We start from the raw sequence: 22,411 nt of genomic DNA on the forward strand, positions 1-22,411 counted from the left end.
CGTCTCAAGCACCGCTCCGCTGGGCCCTTCATCTCAAGCACCGCTCCGCTGGGCACCGCCGTCTCAAGCACCGCTCCGCTGGGCCCTTCATCTGAAGCACCGCTCCGCTGGGCACCGCCGTCTCAAGCACCGCTCCGCTGGGCCCTTCATCTCAAGCACCGCTCCGCTGGGCACCGCCGTCTCAAGCACCGCTCCGCTGGGCCCTTCCTGTCATGCACCGCTCCGCTGGGCACCGCCGTCTCAAGCACCGCTCCGCTGGGCCCTTCCTGTCATGCACCGCTCCGCTGGGCACCGCCGTCTCAAACACCGCTCCGCTGGGCCCTTCCTGTCATGCACCGCTCCGCTGGGCACCGCCATCTCAAGCACCGCTCCGCTGGGCCCTTCCTGTCATGCACCGCTCTGCTGGGCACCGCCGTCTCAAGCACCGCTCCGCTGGGCCCTTCATCTCAAGCACCGCTCCGCTGGGCACCGCTGTCTCAATCACTGTTTATGGTTCACTGTGCCCACCATGCCTCCTCCTTGACCAGTGGAGACTGTCATCCACCTGATGGACTGTGGCTTTGCACTCCCCAGGATGGTCCAGTGGGCAGCCCACCCACTGTAGAGACATTGAGAGACTGTGGCTTTGCACTCCCCAGGATGGTCCAGTGGGCAGCCCACCCACTGTAGAGACATTGAGAGACTGTGGCTTTGCACTCCCCAGGATGGTCCAGTGGGCAGCCCACCCACTGTAGAGACATTGAGAGACTGTGGCTTTGCACTCCCCAGGATGGTACAGTGGGCATGGTGGCTCCTCGTGGATCTGGCGTCGTGGACTCATGTGGCTGTGGTGCCCCCCCCCTTCCCTTCCCCCTGAGGTGCCTGTAGTTTTTACATCTGATGCCCCTGCAGTGTTCTCTCCAAAGGACTCAGGTCTCCTGTGTGGGCTTTGCCCTTATTTCTCAAGACTTTGGCCCACGGACATGATGAATTCGTAGGATGTGCAGGACTTGTTACTTCAGTTATACACTGATGTGTATGTCATTAGTTTTCTTGTGAATATCTTTCATGGTTGTACGATAATTTTCTGGAGCTTTTTGGTACATAAATATTTATTCCAAATTTGATTATGTCCTAGCATTTTTCAGGGGTGTTTGGGTGGTGTCACTGTGACTTGTTGCTCTGCATTGGTGTGTACATAGTTGGGGGGGGGTCGCATATGTGTGTGCCCGTAACCTTTCGTCCTCCCCCTCCCGTGTGTCGTAGGTGCAGTACTCACCGTTGTCGTCTGCGCCGGACTTCGTACTCGTGGTAGATGAGAAGGTAGACGAGAGCAGGTAGGATGTTTAATTCGGGTTCCATGCTGTCCTCCTTCCTCCTGGAGTGCGTAGTGGTGAGCGTTTTCCCGTCTGTAGTCTGTTTCCGCCGTGTTTTTATCGGCGGTGCTCCCGCCCCGGAAAAGGTGGCGGATTGGTGAGTTGGAATAGTGTGGGCGGTACATTGGCTGCCGCCTGGCTGTTGGCGGTGACCGCCGCGCTGTTTGTTTGTACCGCCGTGGCGGTCGGAGTGTTAAAGTGGCTGTCTGTGTTGGCGGTTCCCGCCAGGCTCAGAATCCCATATTTTTTACCGCCAGCCTGTTGGCGGGTTGGCCGCCGCTTTAACACCGACCGCCAGGGTTAGAATCACCCCCTATGTGTGGTTGCATGATGAGAGTTTGTAAGGGTCGAGAGGTTCGAGCTAGCTTTAGGTGAGTGTCCCTAATCATCAAAAGGAGATCTTGTTCAGTCCGGCCTTGAACAGGGGCGACGAGGAAGAGTACAAGAAGACACTGAACGAAGTAGGAATAATAGCACAAGCAATGATGCAAAAAAGCACAGTGTAGTACACTGCAAACAGGCTTACACGTGGGACAAAGAAGTGACTAATAACAGTCGTGGCTCGCGGAGGGAAAAGGGGCAGGGTGACACGGCACATGGCAGGGGGACGACGAAAATAAATAAATAAATATAATAATTTTTAAAAATACTTACCTCTGTTGCCGCACCCCTTCGATCCGTTCCTTAACTGCAAGCACAGGCACTTAGCCTGCCCTACGTCCAATCCTAACACTGCTTTCATGCTGCCACCAGCATGAAAGCAGCATTAGTACTGGACGGAGCGCACAACCAGGGCGCTCTGAGGCAGAGTGAGAGTCTCTGCTTGCTCTCTCCCACCCAGCAACACAGTGCAGGGTTGGAGAGAGCCTAGTGCGCATGTGTGTTTAGCCAGCCCGAGACGGCCGGCCAAACATACAGGTGCACTGAGGCCCTCTGTCTCTATCATGCCCCATGGCCCGCACCTTTTACAGTAAAACCATAATAAACATAGTTTATTATGGTTTTACTGTGAATGTGTTGCAGCTGCGGTTGCTGGTGGGGGAGCGACACTCCTCTGCCCTAGCGGAGGAGCCACCCCTGGCTAATAGAGGAAATGAGGCTCTAAAATCTGATAATAGGAGACACCAGCATGGGACTAAGGCGCCATGCATACCCTGTAAGGGAATACATTTACACTGGGATATGGGAATTGCAACCAATAGGTGGGTCTTACAGCTAGGTAAAGGAGTCATGTGCAATGGGACACCACCAATTTATGACTACTATTGTGGGACACACTCAACATCATGCCATATTGGAACACGTTGGGGACAGAGACACATGCAGACAGATTCAAGGGACAAATACACTCACTCAAGGAACAGGAATGCAAAGTCACTAGGTTAATGTACATACATACACAGGAAGAGCGAACACTACAATACTGGGACAGGAGGAAATCTATGTCGACCGAAAGGAAGCTCAAATACTAATACATACATTTAATCACACAATTACAAAGAGTATGCTAGCATGAGGACATCGAAGCACAAACATGCAAACACAAACATGACATGACTTTGAATCAGTCCCTGCCTACTTGAACAGCTGCCACATTGCACCTCAGGTTTACACATTAAGTCCAAACATCTACATATGAGGAAACATACTACTGGCAGAGGAATACACAGACTGCAGGCCCAGAGGGTCCCCCTTGGGACCGAACACAGGGACTGGATTGGACCAGGGTGGTGGGGACAGACCTGGTGGGCAGAGAAGAAGAGAGATAATGGAGAGGGAGGGTAAGATCACCCAGCCACCCACCCAGTGCCGTGCTGATGGAGGGTGAGAGTCAAAGACTGAGCTCCTATGTGTGGATACAAAAGAATTGACCAGGCCCGAAGTCCTAAAAGGGGAACGTACGGACAAGAAGGTAATAGGTCCATGAGTATCAATGTATGAGAAGTAGAGAGCCCAGAAGCAAAGGGAAACACTGCACATCATGCAGCGTTGTGAGTGAGGATAAGGAAAGGCTGCATTTCTCACTCCGCCTCCACATCACAGTACCACCCCAACCCTGAGCACAGCCCACTTCACGGTACTTGGTGATATCAGGTACTAGAGAACCCACTGCCCCACTTATTCACGTAAGGGGGGAAGAGTCACACAGGAAGAAGGCCGGGGGAAACGATGCATGCAGGGCACTAACCTACAGGTCAAAAATCTCCTATCAGTGTTGGGTCCATCTCTGCAGAATGCAGTCACCACTCCTTATTGCTCCATGGACAATGTGAAGGACCCTCAACCCCGCCCATTAAGCCTCGCCAGCTGGGGCACCGCCTCCTTTGCAAAAGGAAGGAGAGTGAAAGGCGTGGATAAGGCTACAACTATCTATGCCTGCTCTGACAGTGCTTTGCCTTCCTCACTTTCAAAGCAGTGCCACTGCAGGCATCTGCAGAACATCAGTCAAGATCGGTTTAAACCACTCTACCAGTTTTCCTCTTGCTGGTGCCTTATCTGGGTTTTTTTTCACTAAAGAACGTAGGCATCCATTTTTACCCATGGGTGTGCACAATGGGCTAGGGGAAACTAAAGGTTAGAGTTAGAGGGAAAGGTTTACTTAAAGTAAAGAAATATAAGGTTAGCATGTGATTGTTTCTCCAGAAAAAATAAAATCAAAAAGGAAAAAGAAACGTTACACAAACCCTTACAAATATCCAATGTGAGAATCCTCAAACACTGGGATTGATTCAGCACTTGTATACCAATGTTGAACACACTTGGGTTCAATGGTTAATTTCTAAAATAATAGGTGCTGGGGCCCAAAGGTTTTCTCATGAGCTAACCGCCAGCACTACTGAGGCGGATGAACACTAAGGCTATCTATTCTTGACTCCACCTCAAGTCTCTTTCACCCGCCGCCATCCACTCCCGGTCTCTTTATCCCAAGCCTGCAGGTTCTTTTGAACCATGCTTTCTCCCTTTGTCACTGTTTTCCAGGTTTTCTCTTTCTCTCGCCATTTCGGTCTTTTTTCTCACTTTTTCTGAGTCAGTCTGATGATTAGAACTAAGCTCTGGTCTTCAAAACAAATGCAGCCAGACCTAAGCTGTAACCATTGACTCAAATTGAGCACTACTGGGGTTACAAATTACCTTCAAGAAACGGAATGACACTCTCACACACACACACACCAAAATCCATCCCTAGATCCAATACTACAGGCATTTATGCATCAAATTGTAAATGTGTTTAAGCTATTGGAAAGGGACAAGGAAATCTCCATAAAGCTCATTTACAACATGCAGACAACTGTGAGGGTTAATGGATTCACACAAAGTATAAGACCAACAGTGGATGCCCCCCAGAGAAGACAGCGACAACTGTAACACAGAAACACTTCCCAAAGGAAGAGAAACAAGCCACTCCAAAGGTCCTCTAGCACTATCAATCTAAGGATACGGACATGCAGACATGGGCTGTAGTTCAACCTTAGAAGACACTGGGAAGCAGGATGAGACAGGGACAATAGTCAACAATGCGCTACATTAAATTTGTATAGCACAACATACTACTCTGAAAATTATCACAATTTTGAAGTTCCCAAGTGTAGATGTCCAAGCTGTGGATGTTTGAGTTATTCAGTAAAACGGGAGTCTTGGCTGCTGAACACTACTCAAGACCCTAGAGCATCATCTTTAGGAGACCTCTGTGTGTAGGTCTGAAACCCTTAAGATCACTTGTCAATCTCACTGTGTGCCCCAAGTGCACCCACACCTCATGCGAACAGAGAGTTACTGTTGTAAAAGGGCAGGAAAAGAGTCTCTTGATATCTGGTAGCCTAGAAAGGACTGAACTTTGGAGCAAACATGACATGAAGAATCATATACCCAAAGCCATCTTGATAATGTAGTGTACAGTGCATCTTCATTATATTTAAATGTCTTATCTAACTGACATTTCTCTCGCCAAACCAGGGTGCAGCAACATCTGCCCCCCCCTTGAAGCAAGATCAGGCAATTACTCATCCGTCCACTTCCACTTCTGCTGAGCAAAGCCGTAGCATGTGGTATGTCTAACCAAGCAGGTTAGCGCTTGACTAGCCCAGGTGCGCTGAGCTCAGGTAAGGCGCCTTCTCCCTGAGGAACCTCCTGCATTGCAAGACAGCCTGATGTTACAATGAGATGACACCAGTACAGGTCTTGGGTCAGTGAGCCTATTAGTCCAACACGTATTATTCTAACATGGAGCTGTTGTTAGCAGCATATAATCTATCCGTATGTCCTTGGAGGAAGTTTGTGCCAACACTCTTTATTCTGTAAATCACTGTATATCATAAAAAATACTTTTACCTGCATTAGCATCTGGGCACCACTTCGCAAGTCATCAGCTATCAGACCACAGTAAAAAGATCTGATCTTCCTCTTATTCAGCCACTTGATGTGTCCACTGCTGGTGAGTTCTTGTATTTTCTGCTTCCGTGGGCCCTAGTGTTGCCCCAGGAGATAAGAAACAAGGAGTAGGAATTTAGAAAAAGCCAAGATCCCTCTTCTTCCCCTCATTATTATGCCTTTCAGTCTTGTTATATTGGGTGTGCTGTGCAGACAAGGAACAACATTATTAAAAGTAGCATGAAGAGCAGACCCATTTGGTAATTTTCACTTTTTGCTGTGAACTTTCCGTTATCAATCACTCTAAAGAACTGTATTAATACTGCCCAACACAGTAATACCCATTTTATTGGCCTTCCAGTAATCAAATCGGGAACTTGCATGCTGTACATGCATCATTGCAAGAGACATGTCACTCCCTCAAAGAATGGACAGAAGGAATAGACTACTGCACCAAAGTGGAGAAACACGTCTACACATCAGTGTGACGCACCCAGGAATTCTACAAGCTTTGGAATCAATGGTGAGAATGTACACATTGATAGGTCCCTTGTTTGGTTCTCTCAACCGGTCAATATGGATGTCTCTTGGAAATGTTTTTGAAAGGCATTGTTTTGGGACAAATTGCTACCTTGTGATTTGCTGTACACTGTTTTATTCCTAAAACCAATAAAAAGGGTTTTAAAAAAGAAAGAGGCACAATAATGCACTTCCAGGTGCCTTTGAAAGCTATCTTCCAGATAGCATATTTTTTCACTATAACTTCAGTTCTCGAGAGGTCACTAGTGCTATCTCAAATGTTAGTGTGATTTCCCCAAAAAACCCACTTGTTTTCCAGTGCTTCCGAAACATTGCGAGAGAAGGCACTAAAGACCACTCGAAGACTGATCATTTCAACCCTTTTTTGGCCATCTTTTTCCTACAGTCTGAATCCTAGTCATCCCAACCTTCTGTTGCCTCTACTTGGCTAGCCCTTCACTCCACTGACACCCAGAAGTCCCAAAGTCAGGAAGCCTTTCTTTGATCATGTGTCTTCAACCATGTGGCTTTGAACACTGTACTAAAGCTGAAAGGTTCAGCCTCCATGGTTTCTTGATCTGTTTTGCTGGACACCTGGCTACATAGAAATCCTGTCTACTTTCCTGGTTGCAATATGTCCTCAGAAAGCCAAACCTCTTTGGATTTTTGCCTCCGTGTCTTTAAGATATTGCATAATTGTTTATTTTAGTAATGTGCCCACCATAAATGTCAGCTGTACTGGCCGCTAGCTTCCATCCTCCTCCCTGATGGCTCATTTGAAGGAAAAACCTACAAATGTATGTCTAAAACTGCATCATTGCATATGAGAGTACATATCATGCATTTAAGGGTTGTAATTAACAACATTCTTATGATACATTATACAAACTAGCAAAAAGAAACACACTCACTATTAAGACATTTCCGCAGATCATTAGACTCAACTTTTTGGTGAAGGTACCCACAAAATCCACAAGAGCTGGGCGGAAGTTGGGTGGGCCAGTCAAGACCAGGCACTGGGGCCTATTAAAAATAAAATGTTTATTAATTAAAACCGTAAACAGAGAGATTATGATCTTTGAAGGTACACCTTCTCGAAGCAACTGCTAGTTAAACCAAGGCTATACACTGCAGCGAAGGCTGGTAAAAGAAATAGATTGCTCACTTTCCTTCATTATGCTCTTCATAATTGTACTTTAAATGTTCACTCGTGTTCATAATTGCGTTGAACATGTCATTTTGCATCTATGAATTGATACTGTACATTATAAGGACACTGCAAGTCACAGAGGAGTTTCTTTACAAGCTCAGAGAATTTTAAGATGACTTGCAATATCCATTCAACATTCAGCAGTATGATTTATATTTCATATAATTAGGCCTGGGCAGAGTTTGCGGAGTTCTGAGTAGAGACCCAAAAAACTCCATTGCGCTACGGAGAGTTCTGCAAGCGGCAGAGTGCGTTAGGTCACGCTGACCTTTAGCGCTGTGTGTTTGTCCTGTGCTGAAAAATTTACACAAATGCCACCATATGCAGCGCAAGAGGGCGCTGCTTCTTTTCTGCCTCTTGAGTACATTTTCTACTCGAGCTGCAACTTCCTCAACGCGAAGTAAGATTTCTCAACGTGGGCGGTAGCGACCATCCACACCGCCCGCATTGAAAAATCTCTCTGGTAGGTGGTTATTTTCTGCGCTCGCGCACACCAACTTAATGTTGGAGAGTGTGAATGAGGAAAACACTCTGCTCCGCACCGCTGAGTTTTTTGGAGCACCGTGCTTTAAGTGGAGAGCGGAGTGGGAAAAACTCCACAAACTCAGTGAGCGGAGCCGAGTTCACCACCCACCCCTACATATAATACATGTTTACATCAATAATCTTCCTCCAAAAGCTTAAATCTTTTGTCTCTTGCTCCTTAATATGAGCAAGTATGGCTGAAAATATGCAGAATAAGTATGAAATATGTGGGGATAAATTAAACACACAAAAATAGAGCTGGTTTGTCGTAAAAACATATACAATTTAATATAGCTCAATTTTAAAAATAATTATAATTATATGTTGTAATACGCATAGGAATCCTTGCTTTCTTGTAGTAAACAGGAGCCATGCAAAGCATAAATATAGTGCCACGAATACCGCATTTTTGCTAATGACTGTTCATTTTAGGGAAACAGTTCAGAGAAGATAGTTCTCATTTTCAATGTTTTAATATAGCCTACAACTTGCCGCCTAGGGCTATACTGGTTGTTAAAGGCCCTGAACCCAAGTTATAGGCCCGAGCCACTTGTAATTTCCTCCCTGTCATGTATTTTACATTGTCTGCTGGCTCTCGAAAAAGGCATTGTGACATCACAGCTGAGCAGTAATAAATTGTTACAGTTAGGCAGCTATGTTATTTTCTCATTATGTAGCTTACATTGTGACTGGACTGAAATAAGAACATTGATGAAAGTTTTTCATACAGGGATTGCAGGCTTCATTGTATTATATATCAAACTACTACACCGGCAGCACTTGAATCAGTTATTCCGGCAACAACATAACTGGTCAATTGAAAAATAAATATATGGGGAATGAGAAGTTTGTATGGAATCTACTGACCCAAAGGATGAGTTTTTCTTAACTATAGCTCTATTATTTTCAAACTTTTAAGCTACCACTTGTATCTGTCAACTATATCTTATCCCATAAGGGTCTGAAGGACAGGTAGGCTGTGTGCAAAATGGACATTACTCACAGTGATCAAGGCAAATCCTTAAAATGAGAAAGATTTGCACATCTAGTTCTCATGTTAGAAAGAAGAAGTCTTACAGTGGTGGGCTCAGCTCCAACACAGAAAGCCAGGTAAAGAAAAAATAAGCCTCATTTAGAGTTCAGAAAAAGGCCAGCTCTGTGTTGGGAGGAGCTTCCATAATGACTGTGTTTTTTATTTTCTAAGTAGCAAGAAACAATCAGTACTCCTCAAGCCATGGGAGTAACTCCCACCATGCCAGAGATACTGATTTAAGATTTTCAAAAAGAAATCCTGGCTTTGTGGATATGATCATGGCAAATGTAAAAAAATGCTGACCAGCCTGTCATGTTCCTGTTGCATAGTGGAATATCTGGTGTTTCACAATTTTATGAAAACACTGACACCATGGCAAAAGATGCACTTTCAGTGAATAACTCCTACAGGGCTGTAGGGAAGTCTATCTATGGCAGGCAGGCCCCCTCTGAGAGCCCGAGGTGTTTCAGCCCTCCTGCCAGTGTATACATGATCCCCATTGCCTTCTGTAAGAGTACTGAGAACACACTCTCTAAACCTAGTTCGTGTGATGCCAGGCCAAATAATATTTGTGCTGAACAGAATCCTTTTCATATAAATAGTATTGTAGCAGAAGAGACTTGGGATGATGCTGTATATACCAATAGCTTTGGGTGTGGCCTTCATAATGTATTAAGAGATAGTCTGATGGACTTGAGGGACGGATATGTTCATGTTAACTCATATTTCATCATACATAACTAATGTACACAACCTCTTAACATCTAGCTATGCCTACATCTGATGGCTGTTGTGCTGAATCTTTCTAATGTTTCCATTGAGGTGTAATTCTGCCTGTGTAGTGTGTTGACCTTTTATTGTTATTGTCACATCTGTAATTCAATAAATACATTTAGACACAACCCCAGACGATGAATGCCATATTCATATCAAATGTCTTACTTACTCCCAATTCCGGATCAACTTACTACACTTCATCCAGTCCACTCTGCCCTGTCCCTCCGCAAGAACGTACTTCGTACCTCTATTTTCACCTCCATTTCGCTACATATGGTTATCATCACTTGTTCCTTAGCTCCTTTTCTACCTTCTTCTGACGGTTTTTGTATTATCTTACTGCATGTATTTACTTGCTACTTGAACATGTTTTAAGCTTCACCTTTTTCAGCTAGCTTTCATAGAAGTGCCCTTTAAACTGCATGATGACCTCTAAATTATTCATCAGAAACCAGAAAGACATACTAGTTTTAGGAATCTTTATGGATTTAAAAGGAATTTATTAGGAGAATCTAAAAGCAGCAACATGATACAGAGTATTATCGAATAATCTCACAGGTTTACATTTACACAATTTAATAATCAGTTTGAATTTCGTTGAATACAATGACTCATATGTGTAATGTTTCTTTAAATGAAATAGATGTGATTTAAAAGTTAATGCATTTTCTTAACTTGAGCCAGTTCTGAAACAAATCTCAGCACAATCATGGGATGGTCCCTTGTTTAAGCAGTGGTGGCCGGGCCGCATCATAATGTGTTACATCAAACTACCACCATAGTGCTGTTGCTATAACAAATGTTTGAAGGTATAAATGACTCAGTCAGTTAAGTTCCATAACTTTCATTAATTATTTCACATAGTCTGCTGATAATTACAGTTGTGCATACACTCATAAAGACAGAAAACACATTGTAAACAATCAATAGGCATAACAAGTAGCTTAAGCAATAGAAATGAATTTCTGAATTAAACCCATGGCAACAAAAAACATAACCAGTGTCTTATAACGTGAAACTGTGACTAATGCCCATATTTATACTTTTTGTGCCGCATTTGCATCATTTTTTGACACAAAAGCGGCGCAAACTTACAAAACAATTATATTTTGTAAGTTTGAGCCGCTTTTGTGTCAAAAAATGACGCAAATGCGGTGCAAAAAAAGTATATGGGCCAAAATCTGGAATAAAAAACGTAAAAGTCTTGTGTGGTTTAAGATGATTCTATACAAGTTTCCATGAGTCAGACATAACTGCAACAGTTCTTCTGGCTCCTGACGTATTTGCACACAAATTGAGGGACAAGGGAAACCATGTCCTCTGAGACTGGTAAAACCATATCTTATGGGACTGGTAAAACCATATGCTATGGGACTGGTGAAGGTTTTTTACTGCCATGGTTTTAATGCAAAAGGTTGTTTGGATGGTTTAACCTACACTGTATGAGTATTGATGATGAACTGTTTAAACTATTAAACTACTGTCTTTAGGAGTGTATGCAACAATTGTCATTATCAATAGACTAGGAGAAATGATTATTCATTTATGAAATGTGTAGAACCTAATAACTGAATCATTTGTTCCTTAAGAAATTTGTTATAGCAATGAATTTATATGATCCTTGTCTACTGTTGATGTTGAAGTCGGTGAGACTCTATGAGTGAATACATATGCTCACTCTGGGTCTGTGTGTGTATTTTCCAATTTCCCTGTTGAGGACTCATTTGATTTCTAAAGATGGAAAGCCAAATATTTAAGACAAAAACGAGCAGCATTAATAATCCAAGAATGATGTGAGTAAATGTGTATGAATGCACCCTAAATTTAGAAAAAATACATAGGATGTTAGAGAGCTTTGCACTTACACAGAGCACAGACACTTATTGTTTGCATTTGGGGTGTTCCTGCACATGGCCTTTGGGATCCTTTGGACACCAGTGACTTCTTGTCTGTGGTTCCCACTAGCAAGACTGTTTCGTGTATTTTCCTTACAGTCAATCACATTTGCAGCACAACAGCAGGAAAGTTTTTGAGCTTTGCAGAGGAAACTGCCCACTTTGGATTGGTATTTTTTTCTCTCCAAGTGTTCTGTGATTCTGGATGAACACTGGTTCTCATTTCCATATGGCTGCAACTCAAGGTTTCTCACCTTTTTGTGTCTGGTGTATATACAAGATAACTTTATCTAGGGGGAAGATGCAGTCTTGGTGCACCCTGAAATATATTATTGACTTACACAGCCTCAGGCCTGGTCTTTCCTTGCAATCCAATGTAGATGGCTAAGTCAGACCAGGTTAACTATGTTAGCAAGTATTTTATTATGACACCAATTAAGTATTGAGATCAATTTACTCAGTTGACCTGGTCTTTGGGATTGTTTTTCACAAGCTTGTGTCCTCAATTTGCTCTAAAATGACCCTCTGTCACCTAAAAAAATACAGTCAGCATAATGTAGTAAGAAGAATGGTATTGTTAATATGAAGGCGCAAAAGAGCTGAACAGAAAAGTACTTGCATTCCTTCCTTGCCCCGATTGTGCCATATTTTCCAGCGAGTGATCAAGACCACCTGTCAAATAATCTTTTTCTACCCTAATAAAGGCAGGAAGTCCCTCCTCACACCACTACCTTATTCCTCCTCTAATTATAAAATAATATTGGAAGAAGTGGGAAATATCCTTTTGAAACCTGAGTAACATTCAACAGTCCAAATCTTCAGACTTCCTTCTGCTCTATGGAAGGATTTCTAAATGTCTAGGAGAGCAGTGTGTTGTAAAAAGAACCGGAATACAGTGAAACTAGAAGAAATGAGCTGCAGCTGTGGTCGATATTGAGGGCATTTGTGTCACAATAGTAAGAAAAACAAACTCCGAGGTACAACAAGTTGGGATGAGAATGGATGAAGACAAACACAAAAAGATCTTTGCTCATTTCTTACAGTATTTAGATACATTCACCACACCAGGAGCTGTAGCTGTCAATCACCTAAGGCCACAATCCTTTACTGATTTCTCATCCTTCACAAATAAAACACACAAGAAAGAACACTCACTATTGCAACTCCAGGGACATTGCTCTTTACCCTTGATTATTATCTAACTTGTTGAACATGAGAAAAAGGAAGTATAGACAATTCTTAGAATGTATGTTTTATGGCTTAGGAGTATGTGGCATTCTAATATAATGTTTTTACATATAACATGGTACATGGCAGTTTATAGTATTTTATTAAGGTGTCACCTTTGTTTTAGAATTGCTGTACTTTATTTCTATAATCTTAGCAGATAAACTGATATACCTGATGGCTGAGGTTTAGGAATTATGGAGATTTTAAAGAACAGCCAGCAGAAATGTGGACACTTTGCACTTTTCTCTTTTCTGTTGATTCTGATCCTAATCTCGCTTTATAGACCCTGTAGTTTTTAAGAATTCATGTTATTAGAATATGATAAGCACCAAGCCAAGTTCAGTATATTTTGAGGAATCACATAAAGTGATCATGGCTACCAGAGGTGGAGATGGTAATTGACCTAATCTTGTCTTATCTTATCTTGACTTATAAAGTGCATAGCTACCCTAAGGCTTCTCAGCGCTGTGAGTCAGAAACAAGCACCTACCGATCTGTAGTTAAGCTATAGTTAATTAGGATATAGCTAGGTTTTAAGATATTTCCTGAAGTTGGCCTAATCCAATTCAGTTCTCGACTGACTGGTAATGTATTCCACAATTTAGGGGAGAGACAGGAGAAAGATCTCCCACCCCATTTGGCCTTCTGAATGTGTGGAACTGTTAGAAGACCCGTGTCAGAGGATCTTAAGGTCCTACTCGGATTGTAAGCAGTCAGTAGGCATTTAATCATATGAGGGACCTTCCTATTTATTGGCCTAATTTGGGCTACATTAGACTAACATTGGAATAACATTGGACTAACATTCAAGACTAACATTCAAGACCAAAATAGTTTTAGTACTTAGATGTGTTGTATTTTAAATTGTATTATGCTCTCGAATATGTATTTGTCTCCAATAAATGTCTGTCCATTTGGCTAAATTGATAGCAGAGTATAACAATGATGAATTAAGTGTTTAGAGAATGTAATAGTTCTTAAAGTTTTATGATGTTATTTATGTGTTGTATGTTTGTGTTACATTGTTGGCACAATATCAAGCAATGAACTAAACAAAAAAAACAAAACTAAAACCTCCAGAGATCACACAGACATAAGACTGCAGTCCGTGCTGGTGTTCTTCAGAGGTTATGTTACAAGTGGTGCGTGAGTTTGATGTTGTGCCTCTTTGTCCTCTTATTTCCTGGTCAAATGGCAGCCTTCCAATAGTTCACTCTATGTTTCCAGATTGTTCTTTTGAGTTGTAAGTAGTATTATTATGGTTACAGAGCAAGGGTCTGTCTCAAAGTAGGAGATCCTGGAACACTTTGTTTGGTTGCATATGTTGGTGCATAGGAGGTCAATAAGCCCTTGTGTTGGAAGAATCTGCAGGTTCAGCAGAAGTAGGCCAGTCACCCCGAGGCGATTCCGTGTTAGGGTTGATGAATGTGGTGTTTTTGAGAGCATCTGTGTGCTCCCTCTCAGGGTGCGGATTGACGTTTCTATGTTGGCTAGTTTGATTTGATTACTTGAGTTCTTCAGCTGCGATTGTTTGCATTGTGTGTCAGAAAACTGTATATTTGTTGTAAAAGACAGATATATTGGGGGTCATTCCGACCCTGGCGGTCCATGACCGCCAGGGCCGGGGACCGCGGAAGCACCGCCAACAGGCTGGCGGTGCTTCCTGGGCCATTCTGACAGTGGCGGTAAAGCCGCGTTCAGAAAAGTTCAACCGGCGGTTTCCCGCCGGTTTACCCCTGGCCCAGGGAATCCTCCATGGCGGCGCTGCTTGCAGTGCCGCCATGGGGATTCCGACCCCCTTCCCACTCCATTCGGAGCCGGCTTCATTGTTGAGGGGGGTTTCCCGCTGGGCCGGCGGGCGGCCTTCTGGCGGTCGCCCACCGGGCCAGCGGGAAAGTCAGAATGGGCGCCGCGGTCTTTTGACCGCGGTGCGGTCATTCGGCGGTTCCCTCCAGGCGGGCGGCTCCCGCCGCCTGCAGGGGTCAGAATGACCCCCATTGTGTCTTAATTTCCTCTATGTCAGAATAATGTGAAAATGTATTTTCCACTGGTATGGAACGCCTATGCTATTGGTGCCTCACAGTGTTTCTCCTATGCCTTGGGATCTGTGTCTTGGAATGTGGGGGAGCAGAGCAGAGCAGTCACTGAGCTCCAGTTGAGATGTTTTCAGAATGTTTTGCTTGGTCGCGACGTAACCAATTGTGTGTTATCTAAAAAACAAAGTACTTTTATTTTTGTATCTGTGGACGTTTCTCAATGTAAAGACTTCAAGAAAGGAGTATGTAGATTCCATCAGGGTAGTAAGGATAAATGTTTGGATCTTAAGACGCTGCTTAGTCACTGAACTTGCAGGAAGTTTGAGTGATGTAAACGCTTGTGGCAGAATTAGGCAGAGCTGGGACCCAAACCCCAGAAGTCTGATTGTGTTCCATCATTCTGAGTTTGCTGAACTGAGGACTATTACATTCGTAAATAGTAGCACCTGATGTTTTTAAGTGCCTGAAAAAGCTGTAAGTGAAGCACAAAGCGCTATGTAAAAACTAAGTCATGATTATTATAAAAATATTGTTAAACCAAGAGAGATTTAAATGCGGAAAAATGTTCCTAGAGATCCCAGAATCTCCAGGCACTCAGAGACAGCAAGTTCTGCTCACTTAAACTGACCTACACTCTTTATTCTTTATATGTGTATGGTTACATAAATTACACTTATTTAATTTATCAAACTTTTCCTCTCACAAAACACATTTTCTGCATGTATGACAACATTTTAGACACAGCGTTTGATTTTTAGATTAACTGGTTAATTTCAACCCACTTTTCACCAAAGATCCTGCTGGTTGATTTAGGCCTTTGTTTGTTGTTCCCATAAAGGTAGCATGTTTGAGAGCAGTTCTCTTATCTAGAGGTGGAGTCCCTCAAGACTCAGCTCTGAGCCTGACACTCTTTAATATCTACCTCGCCCCGCTGGCCAACCTCATGAAAGCATGGGGTATAAAAGTTATCTCTTAGGCAGATGATACGCAGCTGATGGTTTCTTTCCAGGAAAGGAGTGAGGGGCACTGTCTGTGTTCAAGGATTGTCTGAGAGATGTTGGAGCCTGGATGAGTACAAATTAACTTAAATTGAACTCGGATAAAACTGAGACTTTTTCAGGTCTAAGCAACATATGGACGACTCCAATTGGTGGCCTTCCAATTTAGGGCTTCCTCCTCCCCCTGCAGTACACAGACAGGAGGTCAAATTTGACTCTAATCTATCCTTTGAACCCCAGGTTAGAGCTGTCTCAGCCTCTGTTTCCTGAGCTGAAATCGGTCAGGAAGATGATGCATTTGGTCCCTGAGGATTGTCACAAATCTGTTATTTATGCCCCAATAACATACAAATTAGATTATGCCAATAGCCGGTAGCTTACCTCCTCCATCGCCTACAGATATTCCGAACGCGGCAGCCCAGCTGGTTTTGAAGCTTCCAGCTTGTACTTCGATCATGACCGCACAGCATAGGCTGCACTGGCTACTTGTTGGCCTCTATATTAAATTGAAAGCTCTCACCATTGCTTACAGAGCTTGCGCTCAGAAAGGACCTGGATATCTGAGGAAAAAACTGCTGTCCTATTGGTAGGAGAGAATGCTCCAGTCTAGTGGACTAAACCTGCTTCTTATGTCAACAGTGCAAGGAGAGGCAGGTGATAGTTTTCTTATAGAGTTCTTTACCTGCCTACCTTCGTCTGGCCTCTTCTGAATCAGTTTTTCGGAAACGTGTTAAGACCTACCTGTTTGATTAGGTCTTTGCCTCTGAGTGGCGTTGCTGAGATTTGTGCTTTCTGAGACGCTAGTGCCGGGATGCCTCCTTGGAGGCAGTCGCGCGCTTCATACATTTATTGTGTTGTATGTTGTTATGGCTTCAATTTTACTTAGTAGTTAGTTTAGACAGTACGTTAAATAGCAGTTACCTCTTTGCACGGTACTTATGTCTTTTTAAGTTACAGAAAAGTTACACTTTTATAAATACGCGTTGTATACACTTAGCAATATTAATAATACTTTATTGCTTTTCAAATAATTCTGTATTTGATAACTTGCCAAACTCCCTAATTTGTGGCACAATATACTGGTTTCCTAGGTCAATAGGCCTCGAACATCCTAACAGTATATGTGCAGAAGGCTCTCTTCCGTTTGTGCAGTCTGCTGACTCGTTCCTTGGTAAACTAGTCCCTCCAAGAATCTGTCACATCCCTGCAAAGCACAGTAATTAAAATGGAACCGCCTCAATTTATAATCACAAGAAAAAACACAACACAATGGTAACTGTTTGTTCAGCATTAATGCCAAATACCATGTGTAAGAGTTTTTTTGTACGTCGGTTAATTATGATCTGCCACAGGGAACCAGAGGAAAACATTTTTCTCCATCATTGATTTACGGAGTTTAAGTAATAATTCGTTACTAACCACTTGGGTCAACTCCAACCAGCTGGTCCATATCATAGCATATTTTAGATATGGAAATGCATTATAAGCCTCGCAAGTCCCGTTCTAGGCATGTACTGGGTGGGCTGCAGCAGAGGCAGCGTGTCAGTGCACCACTTTTGGAGGCAGGGGCCTTGTCTGACTCTGCCACAGTAATGTGCTCTGAAGAGGAGCTCTAAAGTCTTTGGATCTTAGGGGTGTAGCAATCAGTAGTGCAGCAGGCCCAGTGACATCGGCGCCCAGGGATCTGAGGGCCTCACTGGTTGCTTTTTTTTATTATTACCAAATCGGGTGATGGGGGCATGCTTCTGGCCTGCATTAGGGCCTCTGGCACCCATGCTATGCCACTGCTGAATCCGCACCTTTATGGAAATATCTAAATGATGCTTTATGTGTGTCATGGAATGAGCCTGTTTAAGCCATCAGTGAAGTGAAGTTTGGAGGTACAGGCCCAGTGTAAACTCACAAGGCACACACGTGACATTTCCTCAGGCTTACTCTCAATGAAAGGGAGTTCAGAATAAATGTTGCTGGATAAGCAAGGGATCCATTTCACTTTTAAAACTACTTCTAAGTGTACCCAAAATAATTACTTTTATTCAAGGGACATATGACAGCATTAGAAAACAGAAATAGGATGCACAGTGAGAATTAAGTTTCAGTCATCCCTTGTAAGTGCAAACAAGTTTCAGTCCCCAGAAATAACCCTCTCAGGATCTTGGGCCTTCATTGAGCTGATGGGATCTCTTGTTATATAGTTCCTGTTATGGTAATAGGACTGTGCATTAAGACAACAGGACTCGAGAGTCTAAGGGGGTCATTCCTACCCTGGCGGTCCGAGACCGCCAGGGTAGGGGACGGAGGAAGCACCGCCAACAGGCTGGCGGTGCTTCTGGGGCTATTCTGAATTCAGAAAAGGGAAGCCGGCGGTTTCCGGCCGGCTTCCCGCTGCCCCTGTGAATCCTCCACGGAGGCGCTGCAAGCAGTGCCGCCATGGGGATTCCGACCCCCTTCCCGCCAGCCTGGTTCTGGCGGTGAAGGGCTGGCAGGAACGGGTGTCGTGGGGCACCTGGGGGGCCCTGCAGTGCCCATGCCACTGGCATGGGCACTGCAGGGGCCCCCTAACAGGGCCCCACATTGATTTTCAGTGTCTGCTTGGCAGACACTGAAAATCGCGACGGGTGCAACTGCACCCGTCGCACACCAGCAACTCCGCCGGCTCCATTCGGAGCCGGCTTCCTCGTTGCTGGTGCTTTCCCACTGGGCGGGCGGGCGGCCTTTTGGCGGTCGCCCGCCAGCCCAGCGGGAAAGACAGAATGACCGCCGCGGTCTTTTGACCGCGGTACGGTCTTCTGGCGGTTCCCGCCAGGCGGGCGGCGACCGCCGCCCGCCAAAGTAGGAATGACCGCCTAAGTCTGTTCACACCATCAGAAACTGTTGCCTCACCTGAACCCTAAAGCAACCAGGGTGGCAGGTGATTATGGCAACCTAAATATGACACACTGACTCCCGGGAAGTGGTGGAAACAGATCTTTCCCTTTCATTGTATTGCCCATGCATGCCCAGGTGAGACACAAAGGAGATGTGGGATGTTTTCAACACATTTTGTTGAAACAATCACAATATAGTATATAGCCGGTGAGCTGAAATAATTAGATGGCACAAAGCAAAGTAATCAACATTACAAACATGGTAAAGAAAATGAACAGTCCAACCATGATGCATGTGGTTCTAGATGGTATAGAGATTCTAGATGGTATAGAGGTTCATACCTAACCCTAAGCATATAATTGAGAGCATTAACGGGTGTACCCTTCTGCCTGACCCGATCTAAGGGATTAGCCCCATACCTGAAGATAGATACGAGTCGGCCTGCAAAGTAGATGGCAATCCTCTTGGGGCTGGTAGATTAGTGCCAGCTGAACAGCATGTCAAACAGCAATCATCCCAGAACAATTGTGGCTGGAATGTCCTCTACCCCTCCTGGGTAAGGAATCACTTATATAATAAAACCATGCTGACTAGAAAGCACAGTCCTGATGTAATGCTGTGTTTCAGTGTTGGAAGCTATCTCCTGAGTGGGCAACACAAACTAGCATATCGTGTACCATATTCGTAGCACTGGCAGAAAGTACATATTACATGTTGTGCAAAGGGTAACTAAACAAGCAGTGTGTTCTCTATATTCCTAGAAGCCTTACCAAAACTAATGAAATATGAAATATAAAATGAAGCTAAACAAGGCTAAAAGAGGGGGCACCATCACAGGCCCAAGAGGTCCTCACAACATCATATTTTAATTAGTAAGGGCCCAATTTAGAGTCTGGCGAAGGGGTTACTGAGTCACAAGGGTGACGGATATCCTGGCTGCTGAAATCTAAATCTAATTACGTCCTATAGGATTTAGATTTTAATGGATGAGATATCCCTCAATGTTGTGACAGTGTAACCCCTACGCCAATATCTAAATCAGGCCCTAACCAGCAATATGTAGGGGTCTTACCTTACCAATGTTTAAAATGTCTTAATACCTAAGAAGACACACATCAAAGCAAATTATGCAATAATTCATAAGCATGACTGTTTTCACTCATCATGCACTAATACCTTTATGGTTTATCAGGTAAATGTTTTAATTCTACTTTATTGTGGGATAGACGTGAATACACTGCATACACACTGCAATCATGAATAAAAAGGCATGCAACTATTGTAACCGTGTTCCTACTTTCTTAAACTTTGGGTTTATCAGGTATATCAATTGGTCTTGGAAGGAGGGGACACCTTGTGTGTCATGTACTTGTGAGGAGAAAAGAACCAGTGTGTGAACAACAGTTATTACTACAAGTCATAGCTTGGACGATCCAGAAGTAGAGCCCCTCTCAAGTCCTCATTTCCCAATAAAGAGGACAGATGTGAAGGTGGCAGTTGATGTTGTGATCCTAAGAATAGTCATGGTGTAACCTGGTTTATATTAATTAGAAGACACATTTTTATGAGTGAGCAGGGCAAGAGATAGCATTCTATATTGCTCTGGGCTTAGCCAAGGCAATGTACAATCTAAGGGGGTCATTCTAAGTTTGGCGGGCGGCGGTTGCCGCCCGCCAAACGGGAACCGCCAATTGGCCGCTCCGCGGTCAGAAGACCGCTGGGGCCATTCAGACTTTCCCGCTGGGCTGGCGGGCGCCCGCCAAGGGAGCGCCCGCCGGCCCAGCGGGAAAGGGCCTGCAACACTGAAGCCGGCTCCGAATGAAGCCGGCGGTGTTGCAGGTGTGCGACGGGTGCAGTAGCACCCGTCGCGCTTTTCACTGTCCGCTATGCAGACAGTGAAAAGCTTAATGGGGCCCTGTTAGGGGGCCCCTGCACTGCCCATGCCAGTGGCATGGGCAGTGCAGGTGCCCCCAGGGGCCCCAGGACACCAGTTCCAGCCATCCTGTTCCTGGCGGTGAAAACCGCCAGAAACAGGCTGGCGGGAAGGGGGTCGGAATCCCCATGGCGGCGCTGCTTGCAGCGCCACCATGGAGGATTGGGCCAACCGGGGTGAATCCGGCGGGAAACCGCCGGACCCGGTTTTCTGACCGCGGCTTTACAGCCGCGGTCAGAATGGCCCAGGAAGCACCGCCAGCCTGTTGGCGGTGCTTTCCATGGTCCGCGGCCCTGGCGGTTTTTACCGCCAGGGTCGGAATGAGGCCCAAAGTGCCTGAACTCATATGGATTTACATATCGTCAGTCCATCACAATGCAAAGCAGAATAGTAAGAAAAAGTTATTAGTCTAATAAGACAGACCTCTCTTGCTGTGTTTTGAATTTTGATTAAAGAAAAACTACTGTACTGATAAATGTATCTAAATTTCAATAAGAGGCTGTCTTTATGAGATACACCAGAAAATAGAAAAATACCAGCAATTCCTTAATTGCTTTTTGATGTAGTGTATTTTTCACTTGGGGTGCACTTTTTCTAACTGTTCTTCTTTGTATTGTGATTACACAACGAATGCCTTGATATGGCATGACAATGGTTTGTTACAATAATAAAAGTTTGTGTTGTTACACATGTTTGGGTACTGGTTTTAGTGGACCAAATTAGGATGCTTATGCCAGAAGAATTACTGTCTTTTTTAAAAAAAATTGGGATGATTGAGTCAGTAGCAAGATATTTTGTATGATGCTACAGCATGGCATTACCACCACCCAACCAATCTGATGTCAGAAATGACAAGGCCAGAGTACCATGCTATCCCACAAATAAGCAGGGAGGATGAGAAGTGGGAAGGTGATTGAAGAAGGACACAGTGAACTGAAGAGGAAAAGAGTGGAACGAGGTTAATGTGGAGGAGTCCCTGGCAGAGATTAAGGGGTAGTTGAGAGCGCACCCTGTATGTCGTCCTTCCAACATGACAAAGCAGCAGCCATGCACCACAGTGATCTGACAATTACGTAACTGACCTTGTGAAATCAGAAGCCTCTCACTGACTCTTAAATATATAATTATCCATGTTTTATATTTTCTTGCATGGATATTAGATGGCTATTTATCCAGGCATTATGGGGGACTTCTTAGCGACTAAGGTCTGATAAGATTCCATGATCCAAGTAACACAATGGTGTGTGACTCACTAGCACACTATGACAACTATACTGTAGTCATGTGTGAAGCAAGTGATAACTCCAAGAACTCACAATAAATGCCTGAGTTAACAGACAGTAGTAAATACAAAAGGACAACCCAGTATACCCCTTGTAGGCGTAGGTATGACTGATAACGGTAAACAGGTGATGACAAGGGACCTATTCAGTGAAAACTTTTTATTAAGTTAATGTTAGTTTTAGGATGTTCAAAGCATAACATCAAAACAAATTATAGTAGTCAACACTAAATGCATAAGTCACTCCAACTAATTAAGGAAGCAGGTATAGAAATACATTCAATCATATATTTTAAAGAATGAGAAAATATCCAAATCCAATTATAAAGGTGTACACAACCTAAAACCTTCAACCCAAAATGGACTAGGCGCCAGTCTTATA

General features: G+C 44.0%; 1 protein-coding gene across 1 annotated transcript in view; it reads right to left on the reverse strand.

The window, feature by feature from the left end:
- Nucleotides 1–22,411, reverse strand: part of SLC12A3 (solute carrier family 12 member 3) — a 251,049-nt gene that overhangs the window by 111,730 nt on the left and 116,908 nt on the right. Inside the window, exons 16-17 of the mRNA XM_069215813.1 lie at nucleotides 7,154–7,265; nucleotides 5,685–5,819 (exon numbers count right to left, since the gene is read on the reverse strand). Coding sequence (XP_069071914.1) covers nucleotides 5,685–5,819; nucleotides 7,154–7,265 — 247 coding nt within the window. The remainder of the gene's footprint in view (nucleotides 1–5,684; nucleotides 5,820–7,153; nucleotides 7,266–22,411) is intronic.

The sequence above is a fragment of the Pleurodeles waltl genome, chromosome 12 (genome assembly GCF_031143425.1).
Source record: "Pleurodeles waltl isolate 20211129_DDA chromosome 12, aPleWal1.hap1.20221129, whole genome shotgun sequence".
Lineage (NCBI taxonomy): Eukaryota > Metazoa > Chordata > Amphibia > Caudata > Salamandridae > Pleurodeles > Pleurodeles waltl.